The sequence below is a fragment of the Carcharodon carcharias genome, chromosome 10 (assembly GCF_017639515.1).
Source record: "Carcharodon carcharias isolate sCarCar2 chromosome 10, sCarCar2.pri, whole genome shotgun sequence".
NCBI lineage: Eukaryota > Metazoa > Chordata > Chondrichthyes > Lamniformes > Lamnidae > Carcharodon > Carcharodon carcharias.
In genome coordinates this window covers 38,332,320-38,352,298 of record NC_054476.1, presented here as the reverse complement: position 1 = coordinate 38,352,298, position 19,979 = coordinate 38,332,320, and the positions used below count along the sequence as shown (strand labels likewise).

Here is a 19,979-nt window from a genome sequence, read left to right as displayed (position 1 = left end):
GGGACAGGAGTCACATATGGGCCAGGCCAAGGCAGGAGGATTCCCTCTCTAAAGAGCAGGCGTGTTCTGCCCAGTGTCCTGTCTGATAATTATCCCTCAACCAACATCATTAAAACAGATTATCTGGTGATATTTCAATGCTGCTCATGGGATCCTGCTGTGCTGTAAATTCACTTGTCGCATTTCCTACATTCCAACAGTGGCTGCACTTCAAAAGTACTTAGTTGGTAGTAAAACACTTTAGGACATCAGTGAAGCTGTTGAATTATCAGGAACCAGCTATGTTTTTCTGATAATTCAACAGCTTCACTGAGACCAGCTTTTCATCCTTTGGGTTTAAAAAATGAGCCCCTCACCTTAAAAATCACCAATGGGAGAGTCTACAACTCCTGACTGCAAAATCAGATCCCGCTCTTTTAAAAAAAGTTTCAGCTCTTCCAGCAGAATTAAACAGATTCCTCCAACTACCACTGAGAAGCTGATACATCAGAGTATTTAATTAGTTCTGAGCTGTATCAAATTGTGCCACTGCAGCAAGTGTCCTGCAACAACCCTCACTCAGTGCTGGAAATAGCACTGCGAAATCCTGGGACTCTATCCAGTAAGCACTCTCGCTATGACCCAAAGTGAGGTAACAAGCAGACAAAATGGAAGCCTTAAAATGGGAATTTGCAGCAACACAGCAGATCCCAAAGCCTCTGCAATTAATAAATCAGAAAACTCAAATCTCCATTTTGGGTGAAATGAGGTTTGAGTTAGAGGGCAGAAATCTAGTAGTGGAAAGATTAGAAATTATTTTTACTTAAAAAATTATTACAGCACGTGGGGTGGGGTGGGGTGGAGGCATGGTGAAGCACAATCCATTATAGCTTTTTGAAGGAAAATCACAAAATATGAGGATAAGGTAGGGAAATCAGGTTGAATTTGCTCATCTCTTTGACCAAGCTTTTGGACACCTGTCCTAATGTTTCATTATGTAGCTTGGTGTCACAAATCGCTCCTAGGAAGCACCTTGGGATGTTTTACCTTAATAGTACTATATAAATGCAAGTTGCTGTTCTTGTAGGTAGGTAGCTAAAGAAATCTATGTGACTCCAGTCACACATCAACGCAATTGCCTAGCAAGCAACTTGGGTGTGTTAAACTGCTGCACAGCAACAGATCAAGAATGCTCATCATCTTCTCAGGGAAACTAGGGATGGGCAAAAAGAAAAGCTGCTGGCTTTGCCAGCAATGCCCACATCCCGAGACTGAACATGTAAAAAAAAAAACGATGAACCACAATAGGACATAAAGAATTGTAATCGATGTCTGGGTTAACAGCTGTTGGAATTTAAATCAACACTTTCAACATTTTGAAACTCAAACCACTCCTTAACAATGAATCAAAGTAAACGTAGATAATGTTGAAAATTCTACTGAAAGTTTGTTTTCACACACAATGGCCAAGTCCTAAGCAGTGAACGACGAATCTATGTATGCAAAATTATTGGAGGTAAAAATTTTAAATGCCTCAATTGCCCACATTGCGAATTCCCTACACCATGAGTGAAAATAAGAAAGCAAATTCCAGGACTGTTAAGATACTTTGATTCTTTTTCTTTTTCAAACATGTGAAAAAATAGTTTGCAACTCACTCAGAACTGTCTGATCAGACTACTGTTGAAGTCTTTTGCTCCTAGTTCACTACTGTGTGTTCCTGATGTGGGATATTCAGGGACTTAAAATTAAGCAAGCTCGCTAAGGATGGCAATTTTTTTTAAGTGCACAGAGAAAGCTGATAGTCCCAAAACCTCATCACTCGGTGTTGGTAAATCTATAAACAGTAAATTACAGCAACAGAGCTCCCAGCTTCCAAGGACAAGCCAATCTGGTTATTTTTCATAGATCATTTAGCCAACACCAAGGATTAGCCACTTTGTTGCACCATCTCTAAAGTCTTGGCACCCCTTTTACATTCCACTAACCAAAACTGTATACAGTAGCTTCCAACTCAAATGAGAGCACTACACAACTTCAGCGTTTCACCTGGCGGATTTGAACTCAATTGATGGAGCATTTGTAGTAGCTAACTTATCATTGTTTGGAGATGGCAAGTAATCAGCCAACATCCTAGGGTCACCTCATACCTCTCTGTATGTTGAGGGATAGTTCTAAACTCTCCTGTAAGTCTGAAGTGGCCATTCTTCACCAAGAAGATGTCTGTTGGTGGGCTATTCAATCACAGCTGCCTCTGATCCTGTCCTCACCCAGTGATCAAGAGCAGAAACTCAGACCTGCTTATTTCTTTTTCTGCCTGATCAGTGGACACCAACCCTAGCTCTAACTGAGGTCAGCTAACTCTGGACAGGTCAGAAACTGACCCTCCAGTGCTGGGCACCTAGCCATTGTACCGTCAGGTACACAGCATCTTTTAACAGAAAAAAAACCCAATTAGACAAAAGTATATAAGAACTAGTTAAACAGCAAGAGAGTCTTATTAGATGCTTCATCCCACTGAATTCTCCATTAGAAAAATCTCCCAATTACACCTGGATCAAAACCATTTGAATGTGAAAAATTAGAAAATGTAATGCATGCTGAAAACAAATAAATTTCCATAAAATGCAATGCCCACAGTGAGGCAGAGAAGTGTTTTCAGCGGGATTAAAGCCTTCAGTGATCAGTTGAACACAGTAGGTATAATTCAGAGGTTAACCCCAGATAAACAATCAATATTGGGCTTTCTAAAGTAAAATCTTGCTCATTTACTTTGATTTTACATCTCTTTAAAATAATAGACATCTCTTGTTGCCTGACTTATAAGCAATCAGAAAAGATTTGTAAATTTACCTTCACAGTTAAACAGACTAATCTTGTTTTCCCTTAAAAAGATGGAAAATGGCAAAAAGCTCATATTTCGAAACAGAAAATCTCTAGTGTAACAAACGTTCAGCAATGTGGACAATACAATCAATTTCCATTGATAAAGGGCCTTGAATGTAGAAAAATGATCCCAGGCCCTTCACAGAGAAGTGGAAGTAGACACTGAGCAGGCAGTGAGGGAGTTGGTATAGAAGCCCTAAAAAACCTGGTTGTACAACCAACGTGCCAATAGGCATGTCAGAAGTTAGTGCAGAAGAGATGAAAAGAGTAGAATTCTGAACCAGTTAAAGTTTACAGTAGATATAGCTAGCAAAATAAATGTTGGACTTAAATCAACTATTCCATTTGCTTTGTCGATTTTAAATACAAACTAGTAATTTATGGGCTGGCACTCTTAAAATAACCATGAAAAATCCAACTGGTTCACCAATGAGGAAAGGTCATTTGTGAGCAGTCACCAATGTAAGTCATTCCCGAAACATTAACTCTGTTTCTCTCTCTACTGAGCCTGCCAGACCTGCTGAGTATTTCCAGCATTTTGTGCTTTTATTTCAGATTTGCAGCATCTGCAGTACTTTGCTTTGGTTAACTAATGCCCTTCAGGGAAAGGAACCTATCATCCCATAGCTGACACATGACTCCAGTCCCACACAATATGGCTGACAATTAAGCCACTCAGTTGTCAGGGCATGAGTAAAAAATAATGACCACATCCTGAGATAATTTAAAAAATGCTATATTCAGAGAACATGATAAGAGTTGTAGAAATCTGGAAACTCTGTCCCAAAAAGCTGTGGAAGCTGGGCAACAATTTGAGCCTTCAAGACTGAGAGATATGATGTTTTTGGGGTTTGGGTATTGAAGGACTTGAAACAATGGCATGTAAATGGAGTTGAGATCTAGATCAGCCACGAGTGGCTTCATATTCCTGTGTAGCAGGCTTAACGGGCTAAGTGGCCTCTTACTATTTCTGTGTAACAGGCCTGACAGGCTGAACTGCCTCCTTCTGCTCCTGTGTAACAGGCTCAAGGGATGAATCGCCTCCTTCTGTTCCTGTGCGATAAGTCTGAGGGCCTTAATGACCTCCTCCTGTTTCTCAGTAACAGACTTGAGGAGCTGACTGGTCTCCTCTTGTTCCTGTGATTCTAATGTTACGAAAATATGAAGTCCCAGGACCATTTCCTGTTGTGTTAAAGCAACAGGTGACTATTTCCGTTAAGTCGCAAGAAATTTGGGATCAGTGTTTAGCATGGGGTTTCTGTGCATTGTTATTCTAACTTTAGTCAGGGTTTGTGCAAGCACAGGGCAAACAGAAAGAATAAACCCAGGATGAATACCATTTACAGTGCATTTTATCATCACAAACCCATAATTATTCATACTGGAGGGGGGTGGGGGGGCAGGGGGAGGAAAAAAAACACTCCATTTCTCTGACAAATGAATTATTTGAATATTATTTACAGCAATAAAAGATGCAAATATGGCTTTTAAATTATAATTTATGACAAGCAGTTTAGAGCACTGATGATCCTTTTTGCAGATTTTGATAAGCCAAAATATGTTATGATTTACCCAGAAACGAGTAACCTAAAAAATAGAAAGACTGTTTGAAAAAAGTGACCAATGTTTTATAAACCCGAGTTATTTAGACTTTTACCTTTTATAGGCACAATCAGACTGACTAAACGGAGCTTCAAGTATTCAATTGATCTTAAGTAAAGGAACATTATGCTAAAGGCAAACAATGTCTATAAACCGGATTCATGGCAGGATAGACAGTCACAGTGTGAAATTTTGTTCTATTGTACAAAAGAAAAGAGAACAGGCAGGAAGGTTCCAGTTGAAGATCTTCTAGCCTTTTTTTCCTTTCTCCCAGGTGCATTTATACATTGACTGACGATACCATGAAATATAAAGTGTCTCGGTGCTGCAGCCAACATTGCCCTGTTTGAATTGGTCTTGGAGTGTCCTCCACATTCACAGGAGAAACCGTACAATGAACCAAAGTTGGTATTGTCCTTGCAGGTTTCATGCATTTCAGCTTGCTTCCGGCTTTGCCTCTGTTTCTTTGCTGCTTTCTCCCTCTGCTCCTTTCTTGTATTTCCTGATGTGTTTGTATTTCTCTACATAACCTTTCACAAGGTTAGCAACTTTGACCGGGTTAATTTCACCACTCTTGCTGTGGCAGATCTGTAGCATGACATAAAAAAAGGCCACATCTTTCAAATTTTGTGTTAAAACATTCCTTCCAACTCAGTACCCAACATCTTCAACCCTTTCTGTTGCACTAATTTGCCTATTCATTTTCAGTGCACTAACTTGGCTTAGTTGATAGCACTTGCAATTGATTCAAAAATTTGTGAATTCAGGGCTTCAGCCCATAATCTAGACTGGCACTCCGGCGCAGTACTGAGGGAGTGCTCTTTTGGATGCAAGTTAAACGAAGGCTGTCTTTTCCTGCTATTGTAGTGTAAAAGATCCTGTAGCAGCAAAATAGCCCAGAGGGATTTCCCCTTCACCTAGTACCACACGTTAGCTGTTTATGGGGCCTTGCTGTATGTAAATTGTCTACCATGTCATCTCGCATAACAACAGTCACAGCACTTCAAAAATAACTCACTGGCTTAATATGATTGCACATGTGGAATGAAGGACAAAAGTAGCATGGCTTAGAAGCAGAATTCATTTACTGCCCATCCCTAGTTGCCCTAGAAGGTGGTTGTGAGCCTTCTTGAACTGCTGCTGGTTTGATATGACTGAGTGACTTGCTGGGCCACTTCAGAGCACATTTAAGAGTCAACCACGTTGAAGTGGGACTGGAGTCACATACAGGCTGGGTAAGGACGGCGTATTTCCCTAAAGGACATTAATGAAGCAACTGGATTTTTGAGCCAGTTTGATAGCTTCATGGTTACTTTTACTGACACCAGCTTTTAATTTACAAATTCTCAAACTGCCGCAGTGGGATTTGAACTCTAGTTCTCTGGATTATTAAAACAAATTATCAGATTAGTTCAATCTTTTAACAGTGAGCAACCCCCATAGTTCAATTTCTTGATTGTCCTTTGGTTGTTTTTTAATGGCTGGATTCTACATTTAAAAACGGAGCTTCCATTTCAACTCAGCCTTTCTAAAGCAGCCTATTACTACTACACCATATCAGCACACTTGGTTATGAGGTTGCTTTAAAAATTCTATTGTGTCTTTACCTTTTGCACTGCTTTCCGTAGTATCTCTTTGTACTCTTCTTTGGTGATCTCTTTACTCTGGTAATAGGGCTTTAAAGCTAATTTGGCTTCTTCGACAGCCCTCTCCTGCACATGGAGTTTCTTTATATACTGAAATATAAACAAAATAGTTTAATGAACATTTTCTTTCTAACTGGTCATAAAATTGCATTGCAGTCACTATTTATTGTAACCTAAAAGTAACTGTACATTAAACTTACTTCTGGGCTCAGAATGGTCTTGAACGCACAGCACAGAAACAGGCCATTCGGTCGCTGTTTATGCTCCACATGAGTCCTTCCCATTGTATTTACTTAATCTAACTACATTAAATATATCCTTCGATTCCTTGCTCCCACACGTATGTTATCTAGCTTCTCCTCAAGTGTAGCTATACTACTCACCTCAACCACTCCTTGTGGTAGTGAGTTCCACATTCTCATCACTCTCTAGATAAAGAAAACTTTTAACATGCATGTCAGCCATGGCTTAGTTGGTAGCACATTCGCCCCTGAATCACAAGGTTCAAGATTCAAGTCTCACAAAAGCACTACAATCAAGGCTGACATTCAATGCAGTTTTGACGGAGCATTGCATCCTTCGGGCAAGACGTTAGACTGAGGTCCCATCTGCTTGCTCGGGTGGATATAAAAGATCCCATGGCACTACTTCAAAGAAAAGGAAGGGAATTCTCCCTGGTATCAAGCCAGTATTTATCTGTCAATCAACATCACAAAAACAGGTTATCTGATCATTATCATATCTCTGTGGGAGTTTGCTGTGTGCAAATTAACTGCTGTGTTTCCTACATTAGAACAGTGACCACACTTCAAATAGTATTTAATTGGCTGTGAAGTGCTTTGAGATGCCTGGTGGTTGTTAAAAGCATTATAAATGCAAGTCTTTCTTTTTATATTCTAGCCTATAAATTATCCAATTGGCTGACTTTGCATCCCAATGCACTTAGAATTCTGTCTGTGTTACACAGTTGGAAATAGCCATAAAACAGAGAAAAATTCCAAGGAGCTTCCAGACTAGGCCTAAAAGCAAAAAACTGTGGATGCTGGAAATCGAAAACAAAATCAAAAATACCTGGAAAAACTCAGCAGGTCTGGCAGCATCTGTGGAAGGGAGCACAGTTAACATTTCGAGTCCACTTGACTCTTCAACAGAACTAAGGAAAAATAGGAAAACTGTTGAAGAGTCATGCAGACTCGAAACGTTAACTGTGCTCCCTTCCACAGATGCTGCCAGACCTGCTGAGTTTTTCCAGGTATTTTTGTTTTTGTTCCCGACTAGGCCTAATGTTGATGAAAATCACGCGACTAAGGCTTAGTAAACGAACTGGGCCCTAAGGAGATTCTTAATGGTGGAAAGAAAGATGGAGAGCTATCATGACGGAGCTCCAGGGAATAGAACCATAGTGATCTAAGGTTCTGTCATAATCATAAGGTGAACGGAGAGATAGGAGTGGATAATTATCACGTGATGCAGGCAACACCAGCAAACCTGCCCTTTATTGCCCACCTCTGGGTGTCCTTAACTGCTGCGCTCTGTATTTAGTTAAAATACTTCCATAAAACTGCTTGGTAGGGAGTTTTGGGATTTTGACCCAGTGATGATGAAGGGACAGCAATATATGTCATATGCAATGACCATCTGCAACAAGACAGAATCTATCACCCTTCGATATTCAATGGCATTACTAGCGCTGAGTCCCCTACTATGAACATCTTGGGTGTTACCATTGACCAGAAACTGAACTGGACTAGCCATATAAATACTGTGGCTACAAGAGCAGGTCAGAGGCTAGGAATCCTGCAACAAATGACTCAGCTCCCGACGTCCCAAAGCCTGTCCACAATCTACAATGCACACGTCAGGAGTGTGATAGAATACTCTCCCCTTGCCTGGATGAGTACAACTCCAACAACACTCAAGAAGCTTGACACCATCTAGGGCAAAGCAACGTGCTTGATTGGCACTCCATCCACAACCATTCACTCCCTCCACCACCGATGCACGTAGCAGCAGTTTGTACCATCTACAAGATACATTGTAGAAACTCACCAAGGCTCCTTAGACAGCACCTTTCAAAGCCATGATCGCTACCATCTTGAAGGGCAAGGGCAGCAAATACATGGGAACACCACCACTTGGAGGTTCCCCTCCAAGCCACTCACCATCCTGGCTTGGAAATATATCGCCGTTCCTTCACTGTCGCTGGGTCAAAATCCTGGAACTCCCTTCCTAACAGCACTGTGGGTGTACCTACAGCACATGGGCTGTAGCTAGTCAAGAAAGCAGCTCACCACCACCTTCTAAAGGGCAATTAGGGTTGCGCAATAAATGCTGGCTCAGCCAGCGAAGCCCACATCCCTTCAAAGAATAAAAAAAAGGGAACTTGCTGTCAATGATATTGCTCTCGGAATATCAGGATAATTCTGGGATTTAGGAAGAAGGGGGTGACAATAACACTTCACAAAAATGTTTGGAGGCAGGGGAGAGACATAAACTCATCATTCTCCCCCTAAAATGAATAATTAAACTTTCAATTTTGATTTTCACTGACAGAATAATGGAGTAAAGATTAAAGCACAGGGTATTAAAGGGAAAGCAGCGTGAATAGAGAGAAGACTCATGATTAGAAAGCAGAGAGAAAAGAAAAAAATGGATATTCTTGCAGATTATTTAGGTGTGGGTAGTAGTGACTCCTAGGAATCTATGATCAGAAATGTTCCCTCTAAGATAATGGTCACACAGCAACTCAGAATTTCCTATGCAGGCCAAACACAAATCGGCTCCTTTAAAAGGCCATACAAAAAATTTAAAGGGCTCACATACTTAAATAAAAAGGCTGTGCACAACAAAAAAAAACAAGCGGGAATGTTGGTGGTCAGAACTATGTCGTTTGCAAATATTATAAATGATTTGGACACAAATACATGAGGAGTGGTACTGATTTTTTTTTGATACAAAAATAAGAGCATGCAGGAGATTGTAGAACACAAAAAGGTTAGCAAGGTGAACAGATTAGGGGGAAGATTTAGCTTAGAGCAGAGAAAAAATTGGAAATACATTTTGGGATGTAGAATATTGAAAGAAAGACTTGCATTTATATAACATAATTCATGATCTCAGGATCTCCCAAAAACTTGAGCCAATGAAGCACTTTTGAAATGCAGTCATTGTTGTAATGCGAGAAAAGCAGCCAGTTTGTGTACAGTAAACTCCTACAAGCAACAATGAGATAAATGGCTAGGTTGTAATTGTTTTTAGGAATAAATATTGACCAGGATCTCTGCTGCTCTTCTGTGCCATTGGATCTTTTACATCCACCTGAGGGGGCAGATGTGGTCTCAGCATAATGCTTCTTCCAAAAGGCAGCACCCCCTGACAGTGCAGCGCTCCCCTCAGTACTGCACTGGAAGTCTCAGAAGGCAGAGAATGCCATCACTGAGCCAAAGTTCACACTGATATAAATTATTATACCCTAAATGGTAGAAACTTGAGAAATCTGGGGTCTAGGAGGCAGATATATAGATTGTTAAACATGAGAGGACAGATATAAAATGCCACAAAATAGAAAAATTAGATTCCAGGTTTTATAAATAGGGTGCTAAATATCAAAGCAAGGCAGTGATGGTTGAACTTGTGCAGGACATTGATTTGCCCCAAAATGCAGTACGGCCTGCAATTCTGGGCACCTCATTACAGGAAGAACCTGAGAATAAGGGAAGATTCACCAATATGATATTAAAACAAAAATTAAAATCAGAAGACAAATTGTTCACAAATAATTATTAAAAAAGGAACACTTTACCACAAAGCGCCTTCTTTTTAAATTCATTCTTGGGAGATGAGCTCACATTCTCTGTTAGCCATTAATAATCAAGTAGTTTAACTACTATGATGCCAGCTATTGAGACAGAAATTGTAACATAATTTAAAAAGTCGAGCATATGTCAGCTGTTCCTTCAGTGTCGCTGGGTCTGGGTCAAGATCTTGGAACGGCACTGAAGGAGCAGCTTCACCACAAAAACTGCAGCAGTTCAAGGAGGAAGTCCACCTTCATAAAGGGCAACTAAGGGTGGATAATAAATGCTGGCTGTGCCAGCGATGTCCTTATCAATTTAAAAAAGAATTTTGAAACAGCAATGATAGAAGCATAAGGGGTCAAATGTCCTCCTTGGCTGTAATTTCTTCAACTATATAAAGTGCAAAACCATTTTTGGCAATAGTTGAATTCATACATATGGCAAAGGCCAAAATAAGATTGCAGAAACACAAACCAGCAAGCTCCAGAAACAATGAATGTGGTGCAAAAGGAATGTAGACAAAAAAAGAAAATGGAAGACCTGTATTTCTACAGTGCCTTTCACAACCTCAGGAAGTCCTAAAGCACTTTACAGCCAAGTACTGTTCTAAAGTGTAGTCACTGTTGTAATGTGGGAAACAAGGCAGTCACAGCAGGATCCCACAAACAACAAAGTGATAATGATCTGATAATCTGTTTTAGTGATGTTAATTGAGGGAATTGGCCAAAGCATCAGGAGAATTCCCCTGCACTTCTTCAAAATGGTGTAATTAGATTTTTTTTTTACATCCTACGAGGAAAGATCGGGCCTCCGTTTAATGCCTCATCAAGAAAAGAAACCGGTGAGAAAATGCTGATTGCAGTATTTAAAAAAAACATTCAGTATAATGAAATTAAGCAAGCAAGTAGAGGCATTTAAGGGGTACTCGGATAGAGGTGTTTAAGATGATTAAAGGATTTGATAGGGTAGATAGATAGAAACTATATTCTTTGGTGGGAGGAGTATAGAGCAAAAGGGATATGGAATATTGAAAGAAAGACTTGCATTTATATAACATAATTCATGATCTCAAGATCTCCTAACCTGAGCTAACGAAGTACATAATGCTAAAATTAGAGCCAGACCACTTAGGGGTGATGTCAGGAATCACTTCTTCACACAAAGACTAGAGGAAATCTGGAACTCTCTCCCCAAAAAAGGTGCAGATGCTGAAAATTACATAATTGAGATTAAGAGATTTTTTGTTAGGTAAGGGCTTTAACGGTTACAGAATCAAGGGTAAATGGAGTTAAGATACTGATCAGGAATGGTCTAATTGAAAATTTATGACTGAAGTGTAATAGAGCAAAAGAAACAGTAAATTAAACAGAAATTCAGGACCAGTGAAAATCACCGTGACCAGTAGCAGAAATGACAATGGTGATTCTGCTTCAAGCAATGAAATGTTAGGAGCTGGAGGAAGGAGTGAGAAATTATTCTTGAGTCAATGATATTAGAAGCAAATACTGAAATTCTCACTGCAGTGAAAAGAGAATAAAAACTTTGGAAACAGAATTAGATACAGATGCTTAATTATTTATTTATGCAGGAAATTTTTTTAAAAATGTACGAGCAGAGGATACAACTGTCATTTTAAAGACTTAAACAGGTCAAGTGGTACCCAGTTATGTATCCAAAAGATCAGACTGTCTTTGTGTATTAAGAAAAAGACCTATCTTCATTTAGAGGGACATCTTCCACTGTTAAATACGAAAAACTAATTATCTCAGCAGAAACCCAAAGGGCTCTTACACAGGTACACGGTATTTAACAAAACAGTAGAGATGGTGTGTGTGACTAAACAGCATGCAAAAGGATGGCATATTAAAATTCTTGAAACCACAACTGGTGTCATACATATACTTTAAAAATACCATGGGCGGAATCGTCCCATATTTGCACTAAGTATGGTAGTGGGCAGGAAAAAGGATGTTTTATCTGCTGGACGTGATGGTGGCTGTATTGTTCCAACACTGCCTCATTAATAATGCATTCCCGGGAAACATGCCGTTTTGCTGGAGAACAGGCTCTCATTCGGCTGCCAAACCATTATCTCACCGCTCCATCACCGTGGGCGCCAAATTTAAAATGCAGCCGCGAGTACATCTCTCAGTGCTTCCTGACAAGGACTACTGCAAAGACATGGCCCCAAAAGGAAAGAAGACTGCAGCCTCCCAGCTTAATGACGCATCCCTTGAGTGCCTTTTGGAAACAGTGGAGGCCTGCCGTGATGCCCTCTACCCCCACTCTGGCTGCAGGAGGGCAGCAACATCACCAATCCAGCATGAGAGGCAGTGGCAGCAGTGATCAGTGTAAAGAGGACAGCTGCCCAGGCAGAAAGAGGGTGAATGATCTCCATTCTGCCAGGATAAATCACTCTTCTCATCATTCTCAACTCTCACACTCACAAACCCATCACACATCCACAGGGATCTCACTCTCTGCCAGGTCAAGGGACATCACCATTCACTCTTGCACACAAAACTTCATTGTCCTCATCCCATCCATGGGACCACTCACCACCCACACAGGCCAGGCATAATTATCATCTGTCCTGGCAGGTGTCCTGCTTACACTCTCTCCATCTCTATTCATTCATGACAAGCAGGCATACAACAACAGGGAGAGGTCGCAAAATGGTAGAGGAATGCCTGAAATCAAGTTCCTCATGGACTTTGAGGATAGAGCCATCCAGCTGGGGGCGAGGATCTGGTCTGTTCCTGTGCTGATGATGAGGTCAGCTGAGCACAACCAAGTAAGGATCCAGCAGTGCAACATCCATCAGACAACCATGCTGTGTGATGTGTCCTGTTTTACAGGCCACTGCCATGCACCAATTATCTCTCCTTGCTTTCACAAGCACATCTGGGAAACAGCCGAAAGAGTCCTCGACACAGGGCCTCCAATCAAGCCCCGAAGAAACCTCTGAAGAGGAATATGAAGACCCATCACAGCGCTCACTCACACCCTCCACTAGCGCAGAGGCACACACCGCGTTGGGACCAAGCTTTAGGGTAGCCTCGGGATCACAATCCGGTGAACACATCACACTGTCTGATCCACAGGGACTTCCCAGGTCTCCGGCACTAGGAGGACTGTTGGAGGCCAGAAATCTGCAGAGTCCGAGTCAGGTGACGAGCCTTTGGACTTGGTCATGTCTCAGTTGTTGGAGCTGCAAAGGCAAGCATGGGAGGATTGCACTTGGTGGCAACTCATGCCTCTGTGTTGCTTGAATGGGTAGATAAGCTACAAGCCCGACTCCAAGCATGTCAATGTGGCTGCGTCTGAACTGTTTCAGCTGTGGAGGAATGGTCACTTTATACTAGGTTTCCCTATTGTGTGACTGCTTCCCTCCCACCCACGTGCTTGTGCACTGCCATCAACTGCAGTGCAGCCCTTGCCCCCCACCGCCCAAGTTGCCTCAACCGGAGGGCAGCCCTCTTCACAGCACCGCACTGTCAGCCAGCCAGGAAAAAGCGATTCACCTATTCCCTCGCCTGAATGCGCAGCAACTCAACCTTGAAGTCTTGAGGTCCTGGGGGAGGGGAGTTTAAAAAGATGGGTTGACGTTCATTGTTCCAACATTAAACTCAGATGGAAGTATTAGAATTTCTAGTCACTGATCTGAAGGGCTATAAGTTCAGCAGCTTTCATAAATTCATCAGATTCAATTAAAATTTTCAAGTGTTCTTTAACAGATTGAGCTCCCTGTATCCCAGGAATTACAATAGAATCACAGTCAGCTCTATTAATAGTCCACTTTGAAAAGAAAGACCATGGACTTGTTCTGATTTGTGTTAAACTAGTATCTGTTATATAATAATTCTACTGAGCCCTCGCATTCCTGGGGGTACCTCATATTAAGGATGTCAAGGCCTTGGAGATGGCGCTGAAGAGATTTACTAGAATAGCAGAAATACTCAACAGATCAGTTCTCGTGAAAGGCCATCTTGACCTGAAACATTAACTCTGTTTCTCGCCACAGATGCTGCCAGCATTGGCAGTATTTTGCTTTTGTTTTTACTAGAATGGTGTCAGGGATGAGGGACTTTAATTATGTGGAGAGACTGCAGAAGTTGTGATGGTTCTTTTTAGAGCACAGAAGGCTAAGAGAAGGTTTACAGAGGTGCTCAAAATTCTGAATAATGAGAAACTCTCCAATGGCAGAAGGGTCAGTAAATAGAGATTTACAGATTTCAAGTGATTGGCTAAAGAACCTGAGGTGACATATGGTAATGCTTTTTTACACAGTGAGTTATGATGATCTGGAATATTCTGCTATTCTAGTAAATCTCTTCACCATCTCCAAGGCCTTGACATCCTTAATATGAGGTACCCCCAGGAATGCGAGGGCTCAGTAAAATTATTATATAACAGATACTAGTTTAACACTCATCAGAACAAGTCCATGGTCTTTCTTTTCAAAGTGGACTATTAATAGAGCTGACTGTGATTGGTGGAAGCAGATTCAATGGAAAAATTCAACAGGAAACTGGATAAATAATTGAAGGGGAAAAAATACATCGTTATGGGAAACAAATAGGGGAGTGGTTAATTGTATTATAATTCAGATAGCTGTTTCAAAGTGCCGACAGAGGCACAAGGAGCCAAATGGCTTCCTACTGTGCTGCACCATTCTATGATGTGAAGGCTTCAGTGCTACCATTTGGCATTCTTCTAAAGGAGCTACAAGAAAGACCACCCGCAGTTGGATCATTAACCACTGCAGAAAAACATAATTCACACTTGAAAAGGAGGCAGTAGCCATCACATTTGGTCCACAAAAATGGCATTGATAGCAGTAAGGACAGGTTTATTTTGATTATCAATCATTAGCCAATTTCTGTTGACATTGGAGCTAAAGAGTCCAAGTAGCTACAAGACCATGCCTATCAAACTGTTGGTTTATTATTGCAAAAGTAAGCACAGATCCAGTAAACAAAATACAGATGTTAATAAATCACCTCAGTTAGCCCTGAAAGATACAAAATCTGACAGCTGTAATTCTGCACATGAAATCACTGTTTTGAACAGTATGTTACTGGAAGTGTTTGTAACTCAAAGTAATATTCATCAAACTTATAAGGTTATATGTATCAGTTAAGATTGAACAGGCTTATCTCTAGAAAAGAGAAAGCTGAAAGAGGTATTTATGGTTATGAAAGTTTGATAGGGTAGAGAAGATGTTTCCACTTATGGGGGAGACCAGAACTAGGGATCATAAATATAAGATAATCACCAATAAATCCAATAAAAAATTCAGGAGAAATTTCTTCACCAATAGAGTGGTTAGAATGTAGAACTCACTACCGCAGTAAGTAGTATTATGGGGAAGCTAGATAAACACTAGGGAGAAACAAATAAAAGGATATGCTTATAAAGTGAGATGAAAAGAGGTGAGAGGAGATTTGTGTGGAGCATAAACAAAGGCACAGACCAGCCAAGCCAAATTGCTTGTTTCTGTACTGTACATTCGACGCAACTCTATGTAAGTAAAACTCAAACCTTTGTTACACATTATGCATTTACGCTATAAGCATGGTCAGATGTGATAAAATATTATAGAAAAAGAGATGAAGTATAAAGAATTCTAGAGATAAATACAGAGCATTTAGTTTCAGACCCATTTATTGGCATGCCTATGTGAAAATCACACTGCTTAGAGAGGGTGAATTTGCGCTAAAAGCCTTGGCCTCTGTGTTGATGACCAAGTTTGGATTCCAGTGTTGGCCACGTATTACAAGATTGTCTATCCCTTCAAGAGAACTGAACTAAGCAAGTTACAAATCCAGCTAATCACTGAATTTGGCCTTCAAGACAATGGCAACAAATCCAAACTGGCTACTGTGAATGAGAATTTCCTTAAGGTGGTCTGAGGTCACTCATACACCATTCAGAACCATCAACCCCACCAGTGAAATGTTGAGAATTTCCATTATATCTCCTGGGTTTTGCTAGAAAAACTGACTTCAGGCAATGGTAAAATGCAGAATTTATGAAGTGTCGTGGAATACAGACAATCTTATCCTTACCTTGAAATCTCCAAAGACTGAGATGGTGATGAAGATGATTAAATCTATGTCACACATGCTAGTCAGGAGATGCCTTTTTATCCAATGTACTGACGCATGTCACATGGCAGGACCAAGCACACAGTACTGAATCATTGATAGGTAGATAGCTGCATACCCAGTTAGCTGTAGGAAGGTTAACATTACTAGTATCATTCAAAAACATGTTACGCCATTATAATAAAAAGAAATGGCTGAAAAGTGGAGATGCAGTTTTGATTGGTAATGCAGTTCCAATTGGAATACCTGGGCCCTGTGACTTAGACCGTCCAATTTGGAAAAGACAGATTGATCAAAACCGTAATTAGTCAGGGATGAAACGCAGGGGTCATTTGGGAGTGTAACCTTATAATCCATCGAAAGATAGCCAGGCATCAAGTGTACCAGTCTATGGCCCAGATAAGTCACTGGGCAAGGTGATAACCAAATCAGTGACCCTACCAGTGGTAAAATCCAACATCCATCATCAAAAGGTCTGGAAAAAAACTGTTAAGATCAACGCAAGAGAAGAGACATCTTTATCTTTGACATCAGTGAAACATCGTAGGTAGGTTTGAAAGATGTATGGATACAAATGCAACAAGTTAATTTTCAGTATACATGGGGAATATTTTTAAATTGTTTTGGAATGGCAACTGAATTATTGCAATTTAATCTTTGGGTAATTTGCCTTAAGGTGAGGGAAGTTGTGGGCTAAATGATGTTTAATTAGATAAGGAACTGGTTCCATTAAAAGAGGGTGCAGGGTTCTATTTAACCTCTTCATAAGGATTTCCTTACAGTCAGGTTCTTTGTAAAATCATAGAATCTTACAACACATGAGGAGGCCATTCTGCCACTGCCAGCACTTTGAAACAGCCTTTCAATTAGTCCCACTGCACTACTCTTTCCCCTGCAATATTTTTACCCTTTAAGTATTTATCCAATTTTCTTTTGAAAGTTACGATTGAATCTGTTTCTATCACCTTTTCAGGCAGCACATTCCAGATCACAGCAACTTGCTGTGTAAAAAATATTTTCTCATGCTGCCTCTGGTTCTTTGGCTAACTACCTTAAATTTGTGTCCCCTAGTTACCGACTCTCCTACACTGAAGAGTTTCTCCTTATCTACTCCATTCAGGGTTTTGAACACCTCTATTAAATCTGCTCTTAACCTTCCCTGCTCTGGGGTGAACAACGCCCCCAGCTTGTCAAATCTCTCCACGTAACCAAAGTCCCTCATTCTTGGAACCAGTCTTGTAAATCTCCCCTGCATCCTCTGCAAAGCTTTGGCATCCTTCCTAAAATGCAGTGCCGGGACTGAATGCAATACTTCAGCTGGAGCCTAACCATTGTTTCGTAAAGGTTTAGCATAACTTTTTTGCTTCTGTACTCTATCCCTCTACTAATAAGGCCGAGGATGCCAATGTTTTTTTGAATAGCCTTCTCAACTTGTCCTGCTACATTCAAATTTGTGTTCACACACCTCCCAGGTCTCTCAGCTCCTGCTCTCCCCCAGTATTTGGTGCTAGTTCTGTAAGTATGCGTTCTGAGAGGATGGAACAGAAACTCCTGCTTGCAGAACTTGCACTTACTTTCTTACAAAATCACAATACTAACCTAATAAAACAACGCTTGCACTGGAATACATGCAACACAGAACTAGGATGTGCATCATCAGTATAAAGGGAATCACTTCTCGGATACAGCTGACATACCCCAATGTTCTGCAAATTACAAATGAGCAACAGGTTTTAGCCCCCATCAAGGAGATTCTGATGGATGAAAACAAAATTACTGCAACTGTGTTCAAACTCTCTTACATTCTCATTTTGAGCTTTGTCTTCATTGGATTTGTTTTCGGTGTCCAGGTTTCCTTCTGTTTGCACCACTTGTGTTTCAGCAGCCAAATTAGCAGGAACAGGAGTAGCAGTAAGAGTAAGAGCAGAGGCAGGGGCAGGGACAGGGACAGGGGCAGGGACAGGGATAGGGACAGGGACAGGGGCAGGAGCAGCAGTTTGGTAAGTGGGCTGTGGGAGTAATGGAGGCACAGCAGTGGAGCCAATCAGTGGGATATTCCCTTGCACGATGTACGGAACTGTAGGCTGGCTGACTGGTGCATAGGGAGGTGGATGTAGTGGTGGGAAAGGTGGCATAAAAGGTGGTGGTGGCATGTTGACTTGGTTAAATGCCTGCATGGGTGAAAGAAAAAGACTTAGAAATCCACAACAGTAAAATGTTTGTACCAATTACAGAACAGGTAGGCATTCACATAATACTGGGCCATACATAGCACTCAATTTAAAAAACGTGCCCAAGTAGTGACCAAAAATTGGCAGCCATGGATCAGTAGGTAGTACATTTGCATTTGAGTCAGAAGGTTCTCCAATAAACTCCCACTCCAGATATTTAAACAAAGCTGAGGCCAACTCTCCCATTGAAACACTGAGGGAACGCTGCACCATGGGAAGCCCAAGGCAGAGGGAGCGCTGCACCATGGGAAGCCCAGGGCAGAGGGAGCGCTGCGCCATGGGAAGCCCAGGGCAGAGGGAGCGCTGCGCCATGGGAAGCCCAGGGCAGAGGGAGTGCTGCACCATGGGAAGCCCAGGGCAGAGGGAGCGCTGCGCCGTCGGAAGCCCAGGACAGAGGGAGCGCTGCGCCGTCGGAAGCCCAGGGCAGAGGGAGCGCTGCGCCATCGGAGGCCCAGGGCAGAGGGAGCGCTGCGCCGTCGGAGGCCCAGGGCAGAGGCAGCGCTGCGCCGTCGGAGGCCCAGGGCAGAGGGAGCGCTGCGCCGTCGGAGGCCCAGGGCAGAGGGAGCGCTGCGCCTTCGGAGGCCCAGGGCAGAGGGAGCGCTGCACTGTCGGAGGCCCAGGGCAGAGGGAGCGCTGCGCCGTCGGAGGCCCAGGGCAGAGGGAGCGCTGCGCCGTCAGAGGCCCAGGGCAGAGGGAGCGCTGCGCCGTCAGAGGCCCAGGGCAGAGGGAGCGCTGTGCCGTCGGAGGCCCAGGGCAGAGGGAGCGCTGCGCCGACAGAGGGCCAGGGCAGAGGGAGCGCTGCGCCATCAGAGGCCCAGGGCAGAGGGAGCGCTGCGCTGTTGGAGGCCCAGGGCAGGGGGGAGCGCTGCGCCGACAGAGGGGCCAGGGCAGAGGGAGAACTGCATTGTCAGAGGGAACATGCAGAGGGAGTGCTGCACTTTTGGTAGAAAAATACGGCAGGACATTACTGAGGAATCACTGCACCCTGGCAGGGGGAATATACTGACGGAGCACACCTTCAGTGTTGCACTCTAATATCAGTCCACATTAAATGTTAAGATCCTGAAGCGGGGCTTGAACCTATAACCTTCTGACTCGCTCAATATTTGATGCTGGAGTAAGATAACTATTAAAACAGTAAAATTATAAGGATCATATGAATTAGGAGTAATAGTAGGCCATTCAGTTCCTCAAGCCTGTTCAGCTATTCAATATCATGGTTGATCTGATTGTAGCTTTACCTTCACTTTCCTGCCTGCATCCCCATAACCCTCAACTCTGTCGATCAAAAATCTGGTTAACACAGCCTTGAATATATTCAATAGCCTAGCCTCCACTTTTCTTCATGGAAGAGGATTCCAAAGTCTAATGAACCTCAGAGAAAAAAAATCCTCGTCATCTCTGTCTTAAGTGGGACGGCCCTTATTTTTAACAGCTTAAATTGTAATTCAAACCCATTTATGAAGTGTGTCTTCTGCACCAGCTAGTTGGGTGTATTCAGCAGAATGAGGTTTCACAGAATATTTTTACATTTTATTATTCACTTGAGATTAAAAAAATAAATGAATTCAGATTGTGTGGTGAATTTTGCACATTTGGAAATGATGAATACCACAACTGGGAGGGAAGAGCATTGCTCAATTTTAGCATCCAAGTATCAGCATCGAGCGCACAGTAGGTGCAAATGGTGACCCTCTTTCTATTCTGTTCCAGAAATGGTGCTCCCCC

The 19,979-nt window shown here is 42.0% G+C and overlaps 1 protein-coding gene across 3 annotated transcripts in view; it reads right to left on the bottom strand.

Annotated features, from left to right (window-relative positions):
• Positions 1–1,286: 1,286 nt before the first annotated feature.
• The window catches only part of phrf1 (PHD and ring finger domains 1), a 97,311-nt gene continuing 78,618 nt past the window's right edge, over positions 1,287–19,979 (bottom strand). Inside the window, exons 16-18 of one of the 3 annotated variants that reach the window (XM_041198081.1) lie at positions 17,823–18,191; positions 6,075–6,203; positions 1,287–5,055 (exon numbers count right to left, since the gene is read on the bottom strand). In XM_041198081.1, the coding sequence (XP_041054015.1) occupies positions 4,903–5,055; positions 6,075–6,203; positions 17,823–18,191 (651 nt within the window). In that variant the 3' untranslated portion in view covers positions 1,287–4,902. Of the gene's footprint in view, positions 5,056–6,074; positions 6,204–17,591; positions 17,727–17,822; positions 18,192–19,979 lie in introns of those variants that run through there. The other 2 variants (XM_041198083.1, XM_041198082.1) reach the window with 2 other exon arrangements.